Source organism: Cyclopterus lumpus, chromosome 12, assembly GCF_009769545.1.
Source record: "Cyclopterus lumpus isolate fCycLum1 chromosome 12, fCycLum1.pri, whole genome shotgun sequence".
NCBI classification, from domain to species: Eukaryota; Metazoa; Chordata; class Actinopteri; order Perciformes; family Cyclopteridae; genus Cyclopterus; species Cyclopterus lumpus.
In genome coordinates this window covers 2,169,088-2,182,214 of record NC_046977.1, presented here as the reverse complement: position 1 = coordinate 2,182,214, position 13,127 = coordinate 2,169,088, and the positions used below count along the sequence as shown (strand labels likewise).

The window sequence follows — 13,127 nt, the reverse complement described above, 5'->3', positions numbered from 1 at the left end:
ACCACGATGTAACTGTAATATCCATATGCACGGCAGAATGTTTTTATTACTCCATGAACACACCATCGCTTCAAAAGTTCCTTTTAAACGTTATTAATTGTCTTTGTAAATTATATTTAAATGCAATATTTGCAAACGCAACATGATGCAAAGAGGTAACGATACTCTTTAAGATGTAAATTAATTTAAAAAGATGGAAAAATGTCTACAAATAGCCTTGATTATGTCAATTATTCTATTAAAAAAAAAACATGTTGGTTTATATATTTCTATTTTTATTGGAATGTAAAAATATGAATTTATTTGTATTTATAAGTTGATACTTTTGCTGCGTCTGTACTGCTTCACTAGAATAATTATGACGCATTATATACAGTTTAATTTCATATTTTAAACATGGTTAATTTGAATATTTTGCCATTAAAACTGCAGCTACAAGCAACTTCTGTTTCCAAGATGCACGGCAGGAGGCATTTTGGGAAATACAATACATATTTGGGAATATTGACGCCATTGAGGTCTGATAGGCATGCGGTTAGCTTGGTTTCCAGTCTCTATGCTAAGCTAAGCTAAGCTAAACGTCTCCTTTAAGATGGTTGTGACGCGGACGTGTTTCTCTTCTGTGAATAAAGCCACTAAATAAACGCTCTATTGTCATATTTCCAGTACATTTAATGTGTGTTATGCTTTTCTTATTGGGTAATGTTTCTGCAGCTGGCGTCTGACCAAATGGGGAAAAGCTTTTCCTTTTTTATGGAGCCTTTCTTCTTTCTTCCATTTAATTTAGTTTCCATCCGGCAGGTTTCAGTGGGCGTGTTGCATGAACATTTGGTTGAAACGTCCGTGTGTGTTCAACATTTACAGCCTGGCAGACACCACTTTTCAATTCATTTCACTTTATTTTACATAGCCCAATATCACAAATGATGAATTATCCTCCGAGCGCTTTACAATCTGTACACATAATACTGTGAGGAAGTTATCCAACATTCAACGTGTGCATTGGTTGGTCCTTTGAATTCATATTCCATAGACCCAGCGACACAAAAAGAGGAGTTTGTGGGGCGATGTTGTAAATAAATGGGGGCCAGTAACTTCAAACGAAGACCATCACCGTGGATAATGTTTTCATATTTTTGTGATTGTGTTATGAGGTTGAGAAATCATAAAAGAAGACGCAGTGTGTGTGTGAATTTACTCTGTATTTGTTCTGAAGTATTTGCAAAAAAAATTTAAATAATAAAAGATATTTTTCAAAGTCGGTGAAACATGCACGACGTATACTATTTTGCATATTTTTTTTATGAAGGTTTTTTTTTTAAACCCCGCGTCCCATCAGTGAGACTGAGAGTGAGTCATTTCCAAGCAACGGCAATAAAACACACAACGCTACACAAGGTCCGCCATCGAAATGTGCAGTTGCCATGGTAACGATCAGCGGGTTTGAGCAAAGTGGTTCATGGGTACATAATACAGAAATGATATCCATTTCGTCTGGAGGTCACGTTACATATATATATATATATATATATATATATATATATATAGGTACATATATATATATCCATCCATCCATCCATTATCAGCTCTTATCCGGGGTCGGGTCGCGGTGGCAGCAGGTTCAGCAGGCCGACCCAGGCCGACCTCTCTCGCAACACTTTCCAGCTCATTCTGGGGGATCCCGAGGCGTTCCAAGGCCAGCCGGGAGATATAATCCCTCCAGCGTGTCCTCGGTCTTCCCCGGGGCCTCCTACCAGTTGGACGTGCCCGGAAAACCTCTAATGGGAGGCGTCCAGGAGGCATCCTGACTAGATGCCCGAACCACCTCAGCTGACTCCTTTGGACACGAAGGAGCAGCGACTCGACTCCAAGCTCCCCCCTGATGTCCGAGCTCCTTACCCTATCTCTAAGGCTGAGCCCGGCCACCCTACGGAGGAAGCTCATTTCGGCCGCTTGTATCCGAGATCTCGTTCTTTCGGTCACAACCCAGAGTTCGTGACCATAGGTGAGGGTTGGAACGTAGACCGACCAGTAAATGGAGAGCTTTGCCTTCCGGCTCAGCTCCCTCTTCACCAAGACGGACCGGTACAGCGCCTGTTTTACTGCTGCAGCCGCACCGATCCGCCTGTCGATCTCCCGCTCCACCTTACCCTCACTCGTGAACAAGACCCCGAGATACTTGAACTCCTTCGCTTGGGTTAGGCAGTTTGCCCCCACCTGGAGGGAGCAATCCGCCGGTTTCCGGCAGAGCACCATGGCCTCAGATTTGGAGGTGCTAACTCTCATCCCTGCCGCTTCGCACTCGGCTGCAAAACGCCCCAGTGAATGCTGGAGGTCACGGTCCGAGGAGGCAAACAGGACCACATCATCCGCGAACAGCAGAGAGGCGATCCCGAGACTCCCGAACCGGATCCTCTCCGCCCCCTGGCTGCGCCTAGATATCCTGTCCATGAAGGTCACGAACAGGACCGGTGATAAAGGGCAGCCCTGGCGGAGGCCAACACCCACCGGGAACGTGTCTGACTTACTACCGAGGAGACGAACACAGCTCCTACTGCAGGCGTACAGAGACCGGATGGCCCGTGCCAACGGGTCCGGCACCCCATACTCCTGCAGCACCCCCCACAAAGGTCTACAAAGCACATGTAAACTGGTTGGGCAAACTCCCAGGACCCCTCCAGTAATCTTGCGAGGGTAAAGAGCTGGTCCACTGTTCCACGACCGGGACGGAATCCGCACTGTTCGTCTTGAATCTGAGGTTCGACAAGCGGTCGGAGCCTCCTCTCCAGCACCCTGGCATATATATATATATATATATATATATATATATATATATATATATATATATATATATATATATATAAATATATATATATAGATATATATATATATATATACATGTTAAATAAAGCCCTTATTCCATTACTGTTCTCCGCCCATGCAGAGATGGAAGTGCAGTTTGGGCTGCAGCACGCTGGACAGCTGATGACCTTAAATGTCCCATTCAGTCGCTGTTCCTGAACACCACGACAGCAACAACAACAACAACAACAACAACAACAACAACAACAACCAAAACACATGTTAAAATATGACTATTACATGTTTGGGTTATTCCACATGTTTTTGTCAGGGCCAGTAACTTCAAACGAAGACCATCACCGTGGATAATGTTTTCATATTTTTGTGATCGTGTTATGAGGTTGAGAAATCATAAAAGAAGACGCAGCGTGTGTGTGAATTTACTCTGTATTTGTTCTGAAGTATTTGCAAAAAAAATGTAAATAATAAAAGATATTTTTCAAAGTCGGTGAAACATGCACGACGTATACTATTTTGCATATTTTTTTTTATGAAGGTTTTTTTTATATGGGATCCCACTGGATCCCATATTTCCTTCCACCAATCAGGGTTCAGTGAGTCTGACTCAAGATGACTGGAGAGGTTTTTGGTGGTAATTCCTATTAAACATAATAACTCAGGATTTCTCCCCCCCCCTCCCCCCAAACTGTAACTGTGATTTTCTATGTTTCAGGAGATATAGAATAGAAAGTTGCACATGTCTAATGTATTTAAACTGTTTGTTTAAAGCATGTAAGTAAGAAGTAATATGACAAATGGCCAGCTATAGAAGACTAAACTGACTTTTGACCTGCTTTAATTAAAGAAGATGTAGTGCAATCTATTATTTATATATATAATAAATATATATATATATATATATATATATATATATATATACATATGTGATATTTATTTGTAATAGTTTGTCATCCGTGTTGTTGACTCGGTACCATGCAGGTGGTCCTGGCTCCTGGTCTGAAGGACCTGGAAGGATCCAACAGCTGGACTCACACATCTGGCCCAACGTGCACTGAAGAGCTCGTGGCGTGTTTCTGGCGCGTGCCAGAATAAACGAGCACGTGCATGTTTTTATCAAACACACAGTTTAGCCCACAGACCCAGTTTTTAAGAGGCAACCGACTTTTTGGTGGATCTGATGACATAACTGGTTATTACAACAACAACAAAATATCGGCGTGTGGAGGGGGGGGGGGGGCGTGACCCCCGAGTCCCTCGTGGCCATCACGCGCGTGCACCGTGCACCCATGAACTGTCCCGTGTTGCATGCATGGTTGGGCCAATATGTCCAGTATCTCTGCAGTGGGACAGCACCACAAAAAAAAAAAATTAAAATTAAAAAATAATAATAATAATAATGAAATAAAAATGGACCCGGTAACTTTGACGGCAGGGTGGGAAGAGAGGGGAGAAGCCCCCCGTCTGGCAGCATCGATAATAAAACCATGCGGAGGGAGAGCGGCTCGGGGCCTTCCGGAGGCACGAGAGGGGCTTCGGGGAGCAGCACGCGGGGCACGGGGACGGCTTGGACATCTTCCCCCGGCCCATTGATGTGTATATGAAAAGCATAGCGCGTGTTCTCCCCCCTTCTGGGCTCTGCTTCTGAGTGATCAGCTGATGAAGAGACTAGCAGCTCGCCGCTATGCTGGCTGGCTAATTCTCTCCCCCACAGCTGCAGCCGATCCCGATAGTCCGCCTGCAGACCGCGCTCAGGTAAAAACAACCCGCTCCATCATCTTTCTTCTCAGGGATTCAGCCGGGCTCCATCGCATGGGGTGAGAGGAAGAGATGGATGCAGTGTGTGTGTGTGTGTGTGCGTGTGTGTGTGTGTGCGTGCGTGTGTGTGCGTGTGTGTGTGTGCGAGTGTGTGTGCGCGCCATGGGAAAGAGAGCGACTGTCTCTGTGTGTGTGTGTGTGTGTGTGTGTGTGTGCGTGTGTGTGCGTGCGAGTGTGTGTGCGCGCCATGGGAAAGAGAGCGACTGTCTCTGTGTGTGTGTGTGTGCGTGCGAGTGTGTGTGCGCGCCATGGGAAAGAGAGCGACTGTCTCTCTGTGTGTGTGTGTGTGTGTGTGTGTGCGTGCGCGTGTATTTGAGTGAGAACAGGGTGTGTGTGTAGGTGTGTGTTGTAACAGATGAGAGGGAATCTTTGCCAGATTAGTCAGGAAAGAGGCAGGCTTGTTATGGAGATATCACACGCGCACACACACACGCACACACGCACACACATGTCCAGCTCTCAGCTGGCGCGTGTGTGCATGTCGAGGACCACCCTCCATCCCTCCGGTGTGTTCCGCAGCCCCTCCGAGAGCAGCGCGTCTTTTCCAGCCTCCGCTGCAGCTCCGCGATGCTGAGCCGGGTTCCTTTTGTTCCCTCGGCGGTGGCGTTGCCTCCACGCACCGCCACGCATGCCTTTGTGTCACCGTCGGGTCGATCTTGTGTGTGCGTGTGTTGCTTGGTTCATTGTTTGTAATTCTGCGCGGTGCTGTTGCTGTTCCTTATGATCAGTGTGTGTGTGTGTGTGTGTGTGTGTGTGTGTGTGTGTGTCATAATAAAAATATTTCAGCACGCTTTCATCTTTTGTCCTTGAAAAAGCAAAAAGCGCGTGCTTTCATGACATGATTCGGATGCTGCTGGTGTGTAACTGTGTGTGTGATTGATGCATCAATAATATGTTGGGATTGGACCGGCGTGCTTCCTCCGTGTCCTCGCTCTCCTCCAGCTGCTGCTGCAGACTCATGTTTCTGGCCTCTAATTGCCTTTGTGGAAAATACAGCGGTTGCAGCAGTTATTGGAAAAAGGAGCGATGAAAAAGGTTGAAAATAACTCGGGGATGCAGCGGGCGCCCTGCTCCAACACCACGTCTCATCCAGGAACATATATGGGATATCATCTAGTGCATTATTAGCATTTCTAGGTGTTGCGCTTTGTTATAACGTGACCTTATTCCAATATTCACAATCAGCGTGCATTAAAAAAAGAAGAAGCGCCGCCTTCCCCCTCGCTAATCATCTGACATCAAAGGATAAAATAATCTGTCCTGAATTTTGCAGCGATAGCACGGCGGCCGAGTCGCTCCAATCCAAATGCAAATTCATACGCTATCGTGATGAATAAATAAAACAGTCTCTCATTTGAACACAAAGAACACGCTCCATAATTCTGAGAGCTTAGTGAGACTTGATGGGCTTCAGATTGGGGGGTCCGTGGATTGTTGTCTGGAGCTCTTCTGGTTTCGGGTTGAAAAGTGTTTGAAAACACGTCAACTTCCTGTTTTGTTCCAGTTTCCAGAGCTCAGATGATGGGAGACGTTTGAATGTAAACGACAGGAAGCGTACGATACATATATATATATATATATATATATATATATATATATATATATATATATATATATACACAGGTATGTCTTCATGGCACAATGGTTTGAGTCTGTTTGCGTCGCTCCCTCCTCCTGCAGCCGGAGGCCGGACCGAACGGTTCCCTGGAGGAGATGGAGGAGGACATCAGTCTGAAGAAGCGTAAAAGCGATCACCATGCAGAGAAAGAACCGCAGGCCGGCCAGGAAACCGGAGAAAAGGTCAAAAGGAAGCGAGGACGCCCGCCCGCTGAGAAACTGCCTCCGAACCCACCGGAGCTCACCAGGAAGCTGAGCACCCTGGTAGACATGGTCATCAACTACAAGGACGGGTGAGAGCCGCCGTGAGGCGACGACATTCACTGTTGGTCCACATGAAGCTGCTGCGTGATCCGATTCCATGATGTCGGCCATCAGCAGGCGTGTCGATTCAAACTGTTTCCTCCCGCTGTGCTTGCAGGTCGGGTCGACAGATCAGCAAAGGCTTCGTGCAGCTTCCCTCCAAGAAGGAGGTGCCCGAGTACTACGAGCTGATCCGGAAGCCGGTGGACTTCCGGAGGATCAGGGTACGCGCCAGCCGGACGCCCGACGGACGTCTCCACGCTCGGCATCCGGGAGAAGTTTCAGTCGGTTGCAATCGGCAGCTCCGCCGCTAGATGGCGCCAAATCCCGCACGCCGGCCCTTTAATTTACAAACGCCGACATTACAGTGTTCAATTGTGCCGCGTTATTCACCCCGAGGGGCGAGCGTGTTCATCTAATTCACGCAATAACGTCTCCAAGTCTCATTGGAACATAAAAAAATCAGATAAAAAAAAATTTAACTCCGCCGTCGTCATCAGCCAACGAGTGAAGTGACGCGATAAGGTCGAGAGAAAGGTCGAGAGAAAGGTCGAGAGAAAGGTCGAGAGAAAGGTCGTATAGTGCGGTTCTTTCCATAATAGTTGGAGACAATTTGAGCCCGTCGGTGGACGTTGGTTGAGGGGGAGAAATTGCTCAATTTAAGACCAATTAAATGTAATTGTTGCAGACACAAAAACATGTAAAAGACGATAAGATCTCCATTAGAAAGCACCAACGTGACCCTTTAAAAGTGGAGACTCGACGAGGTCGCTTTAAAAGGTCAAAGGGGCAGTTCGGCGCTCTTGGGAAACGTGGGTTGTTTATTGTTGATGTGTTGATGTGTTGATGTGTTGATGTGTCGATGTTGACAGGAACGTGTGCGTAATCACAAGTACAGAAGTGTGGTGGACTTGGAGAAGGACGTGTTCCTCCTGTGTCACAACGCTCAGACCTACAACCTGGAGGGGTCTCAGGTGAGCCCCCAGAGAACCTGCGTTCTGCATTGTTGTCCTCGTAAACATGTTTTTTGGATCTCCACGTCTTTTTTGTTTACCGCCGCAGATCTACGAGGATTCGATCGTCATCAAGTCGGTTTTCGAGAGCGCGAGACAGCGGATCGTCACCGACGAGGAGCGGAAAGAGGCGGTCGGCGCCGGCGGTCACAGCGACGACGGCACCGGAGCCGAAGACCAATTTGTTCCATCGGCAGGTGAGATGTTAAAAAACAACAACAACAACAACAACAACACAAACATCTTTGTCTTCTCTCCAAGTGACCAGTGTTTTGAATGACACTCCTCCTGCTCTTGTAACCAGTGAAACCAGCGCCGGTCCAGCTGAAGAAGGCCAACAAGGAGGGGCGGAGCAGAAACACCTCGGCCAGGAAGCTCCTCAGGTTGGACAGCGATGAGGATCGAGAGGACAACACCACGAAGGACGAAGGTTGAGCCCAAGAGCCTCCGCGTTTGTTTTGTTATTTTGTATTTTCCGGTTCATGTTCTATTCTCTACACCCCCCCCCCCCCCCCCCCCCTTCACGTTGGTTTCCTCCTTTTCTAAGCCAAAGAAAGGAAGAACGGAGACCAGAAGGACCCCTCAAAAGAACAATGCTGTCAAAACTCTTTTTATTATCTGCCTTGTAGTCTTTTGTGGTTGCGTCTGCAAATATGATGTGAAACACTGGTTCTTAACCCATATTTATTTGATTGTATAAAAAAAGGTCTCGGATCATAATACGTAAAATCTCCTCCTGGAGAACCCGCCGACGATAGCGTTGAAGTGGGCGGGGCTTGACCACGTTTTTTGAATATATTGAGAACAAATGAGCACCGAAATAAAAAAGAAAAGATTTCTGAAATGTGATTTAAGAGACGATGCGTCCTTTGATAAACACCTTAAAGGTGAAGTGTGAAGTCAAAGAGACCAGTTGTTGTTGTTTATGATGCCTGGTGGGACGGGGTTGGGTCCAATGGAGGGTACATGACCCCCGTGCTACACTATATACACATATTGTACAGTTTGTGTGAACATTAATAAAAAATTAAAAAATACATTTCTTTTTATTTACTGTGTTGGTTGTTAAGGGGGAAAGGGGGGGGGGACATCATTGTAAGGACAATCACTGGAAACATGTATCACTTAAAACACTTGCAAAATAAATTTGGCCAAAAGTCCCCCTGGTTGGTGATTATTATCATTATTATCATTATTAGCAGTAATATTCAGAACATCAGCATGTATTGTTGGCAATGTGCCACTAGGTGGTGCAATATAACTTTCTATATGAGTTCTCTACTGTTTGCTGCCACATGTGTTCTTCAAGTCTGAAAGTGTCACCTTTTATTTATTTATGGGCCCAGTTCTTCACTTTTTGTGTTCAATGCAGCAATGGATTATATAATATGACACTTTAACTCAAAACTATTATTTCAGCAAGGCGAGTTTATTTGTATCGCACATTTAAAAGCATCACAAAATAATGCAAAATCAAACTACAATTTGAAAAACCGTCATTAAAACATTAAATGTACACTAAATATACAATACATAAACACTGCATGTACAATACGTTTATGAGTATTTCAGAGAGCAGCGGTTTTATATTAATTTAGACGTTTGTATTTGTCAATACGGGCTGAAGAAGCTGCAGAGAGCTGAGTGACTCACTCCTCAGGGGGCTATGGTCTGTGTGGATATGAAATATATATATATATATATATATATATATTGCTGTTGTTTCAGTTTGGTTTAAATAAATAAACAATAGAGTAAGTAAATAAACCTGTTATTTGTTTAGTTTTTTTAGTTTTTGTACGCAAACAAAATGAACTTTGGGGCATTTAATGCAGAGTGCCAACGTTAGTTAATTCAGAATATGAAGAGAAACGACGCAGCATATATTTTAAAGCTGTGAGCTCGGGGGGGAAGTGTCAAGTATTTAATATTCATAAGGCTCAAGTCCAAAGTGAAGTCACAAAGGCGTCTTTTGCTCGACTCTGCGCTACGTAGCATAACGTTAGCGTGCGTGAACTATAATGGTGAACGTGAGCATCGTAGCTGCTAGCATCGCGTTGAGCGTCGTAGCGCGCTGACGTTAGCATTCAGCCCAAATCAGATGGACGAGACACTTCTTTACCATAACTACCCAAATAAACCATAACAATGATAATAGTGATAATACTGTTTTCCTAATCCAGTTGTTCTCAGTACGTCTTCATTCCAATCCAACATGTGCTTCCTCAATTTTACCGATGTGATACAAAGCGTCGATGGAAAGCAACGAATCAATGAACGATATTCATATAACTGCTCGTATTAAATGAAACGTAAAGACGTCCGGGGGATTACCAGAGTGCTGCCGCTGAGTGGCTTCTTGATGACCATCACACTCAGAAGGACACGTCGAGCTAATGGAGGAGATGATGCTGCTGCAGGTGGAGGCCGCTAATGGCTCCCTGGAGATCGGTGCGCCCACCAGGTGACTCTAATCTGTGGAGGAGACAATCCATCTTCTCTGTTCCCACCGGACGCACATTTAATAGAGAGTTTAATCACCTTTAATGTCAGCTGATCACACTTGACCTCGTTGTTGTTGCGCCATCAGGTTCGGGAGGAAAACTGCCAACACCAAACATTTATTTTGTATTTTTACGCTTCGTTTGCCAGATGGGTCATTTTTTAATTTCTCATCATTTGTATGATTTATATATAAATAAATATATAAATATATATATATATATATACATCTCATATATATATATATAAATAAATATATATATATTTATTTATAGATATGAGATGTATATATATATATATTTATATATTTATATATTTATTTATATATATATATGAAATGAAATAATATGAGATGGAAAAGACACGACATGAGTGATTCATGAGATAATATTAAAACTACACGACGATGAGATTAGGATGTGATGACCTGTTTAGGTTTGGTAATATTTACTCCTTTATACTTCTCATTGTTCAGTCAAAGAAATGTCAACATGAAATGAGAGTTATCTCACAGCTGAGCCCTGCATTGTTTCAAAGTATAATCTAAATGCATATATCCCTTAACATTACATAATGATGTAACAACATTGTGTGTGTGTGTGTGTGTGTGTGTGTGTGTGTGTGTACCTGATGTTATTTGTCCTCTTTTATGCCGATGTGTTCGAGGACCACTTCTGGTTGCAGCGATTCGCACTTCAAAAAACACTTCTTTTTTTCCAGATCAACAACAACAACAACAAACGTCTTGCAGCTGCTCATTTTTATTTTTCATTAGCAAACTGTCAGAAAACGTCCGTTTCCATTCTGCGAACAAGCAGCAAAGAACATCGGCAGTAAAATATGGCTAAACTTCTATAAATACAGACATTAAAGTGTGTAATGAGTGTCATTTTTAAAAAAATGTTTCCTTACATCCTTCTTGTGGTGATAAAAAAAAAGAAGCAATTTTAATGCAATCAAAGTGGCTTCATACAGCACATATTATCAAAATAATCTGATCCCGTATTGATTACACTGTGTACTTATCGAGGCCTTATCATTCTACCCCTGAGGCTGAAGATACAGATGAGATCAAAGACATGAGAGGGATCCTGGTCCTGGTCCTGGTCCTGGTCCTGGTCCTGGTCCTGGTCCTGGTCCTGGTCCTGGTCCTGCTGAACTGAGATATTCATATTTTCTTGTTCTTTACTTTATTAGACTGTACATGTTCTGGATTGTATGCAAAGCTACGGACCAATCAGAATGCAGCATTAACACCTCTGCTAATACTTTTATCCTTCGCGACCAACGATATGAAACTCTGCCTCTAAATATTAGACTTTCTGACTCAGTGACTAAGTTTGAAATGACAATTTCAATGCATTTCTTTAATATTGGCTCTAACTGATAACTTATTATGATTTTATTATTATTTCTTGTCATTTTTAGATTTTGTGTATTTAATATATGAATGGGGATGAATAAATAAAGGTTAATTATTAATAATTATTAATTCATTATAAAAAATCACCTTTAAGAGGTGGCGATAACAAGATAACACTTTCATTCTGTGGCCCGTATAGTTAGTGAGGTTTATAATAGGGATTTAAACACCTCATATAATTAAGTTCATACGTTATCATCTTCATCTGCTCTACTTCCAGGTGAGGTTTCTTCTTTTCCAGATTCCTACTCATAAATGCTAATGCATGCTGCTACGCTGATGAATGTAACGTTCATGTCTTTGAAGTTTCAACGTGCCTCTTGAGGAAGCAGGAAGGAGAGGACACAAGGAGGCTTTCCAAGTGACTGTGCGATGCTGTTGCCAGGAGGAGTCTCTCTTCCCCCTTGACAGGTTGTCTTAATGCATTCTCCCTGAAACATTTACAACTTTCAGGAGTTGGAGTTATGTGTTCGGTGCACCTCTAATCGAACTGAGGTTCATGTTATTTCATTATTTCATTTTACGGTGAAGCAATCACAGGGAACACAATGTCACCAAGATTAGCAGCAAAGCAACAGGCTGCACATCTCTACCTCAACAGGCTGCACATCTCTACCTCAACAGGCTGCACATCTTTACCTCAACATGCTGCACATCTCTACCTCAACAGGCTGCACATCTTTACCTCAACATGCTGCACATCTCTACCTCAACAGGCTGCACATCTCTACCTCAACATGCTGCACATCTCTACCTCAACATGCTGCACATATCTACCTCAACATGCTGCACATATCTACCTCAACATGCTGCACATATCTACCTCAACATGCTGCACATATCTACCTCAACATGCTGCACATATCTACCTCAACAGGCTGCACATCTGTACCTCAACAGGCTGCACATCTCTACCTCAACAGGCTGCACATCTTTACCTCAACAGGCTGCACATCTCTACCTCAACAGGCTGCACATCTCTACCTCAACAGGCTGCACATCTGTACCTCAACAGACTGCACATCTCTACCTCAACAGGCTGCACATCTCTACCTCAACAAGCTGCACATCTCTACCTCAACAGGCTGCACATCTCTACCTCAACATGCTGCACATCTCTACCTCAACAGGCTGCACATCTCTACCTCAACATGCTGCACATCTCTACCTCAACAGGCTGCACATCTCTACCTCAACAGACTGAACATCTCTACAAGCTGCACATCTCTACCTCAACAGGCTGCACATCTCTACCTCAACAGGCTGCACATCTCTACCTTAACATGCTGCACATCTCTATCTCAACATTCTGCGCATATCTACCTCAACATGCTGCACATCTCTACCTCAACAGGCTGCACATCTCTACCTCAACAGGCTGCACATCTCTACCTCAACAAGCTACACATCTCTACCTCAACACGCTGCACATCTCTACCTCAACAGGCTGCACATCTCTACCTCAACATGCTGCACAGCTCTACAAGCTGCACATCTCTACCTCAAAATGATGCACATCTCTACATCAACAAGCTGCACATCTCTACAAGCTGCACATCTCTACCTAAACATGATCCACATCTCTACCTCAACAAGCTGCACATCTCTACCTCAACAAGCTGCACATCTCT

At 44.1% G+C, this 13,127-nt stretch overlaps 1 protein-coding gene across 1 annotated transcript; it reads left to right on the top strand.

Moving 5' to 3' along the window:
• Nucleotides 1-4,479: 4,479 nt before the first annotated feature.
• Nucleotides 4,480-8,006, top strand: LOC117740680 (probable global transcription activator SNF2L2). Its single transcript, XM_034547210.1, has 6 exons — nt 4,480-4,575; nt 6,319-6,548; nt 6,677-6,782; nt 7,431-7,532; nt 7,621-7,768; nt 7,876-8,006. Exons 1-6 carry the CDS (start codon nt 4,480-4,482, stop codon nt 8,004-8,006), a joined length of 813 nt encoding a protein of 270 aa, XP_034403101.1.
• The last annotated feature ends 5,121 nt before the right edge of the window (nt 8,007-13,127 follow it).

Excerpts from the sequence above, each read along its gene's own strand:
- LOC117740680 (XM_034547210.1), top strand. The coding sequence starts at position 4,480 with ATGAAGAGACTAGCAGCTCGCCGCTATGCTGGCTGGCTAATTCTCTCC. Across the intron at positions 6,549-6,676 it reads GTCATCAACTACAAGGACGG|GTCGGGTCGACAGATCAGCA; the intron begins GTGAGAGCCGCC and ends CTGTGCTTGCAG. Across the intron at positions 6,783-7,430 it reads TGGACTTCCGGAGGATCAGG|GAACGTGTGCGTAATCACAA; the intron begins GTACGCGCCAGC and ends CGATGTTGACAG.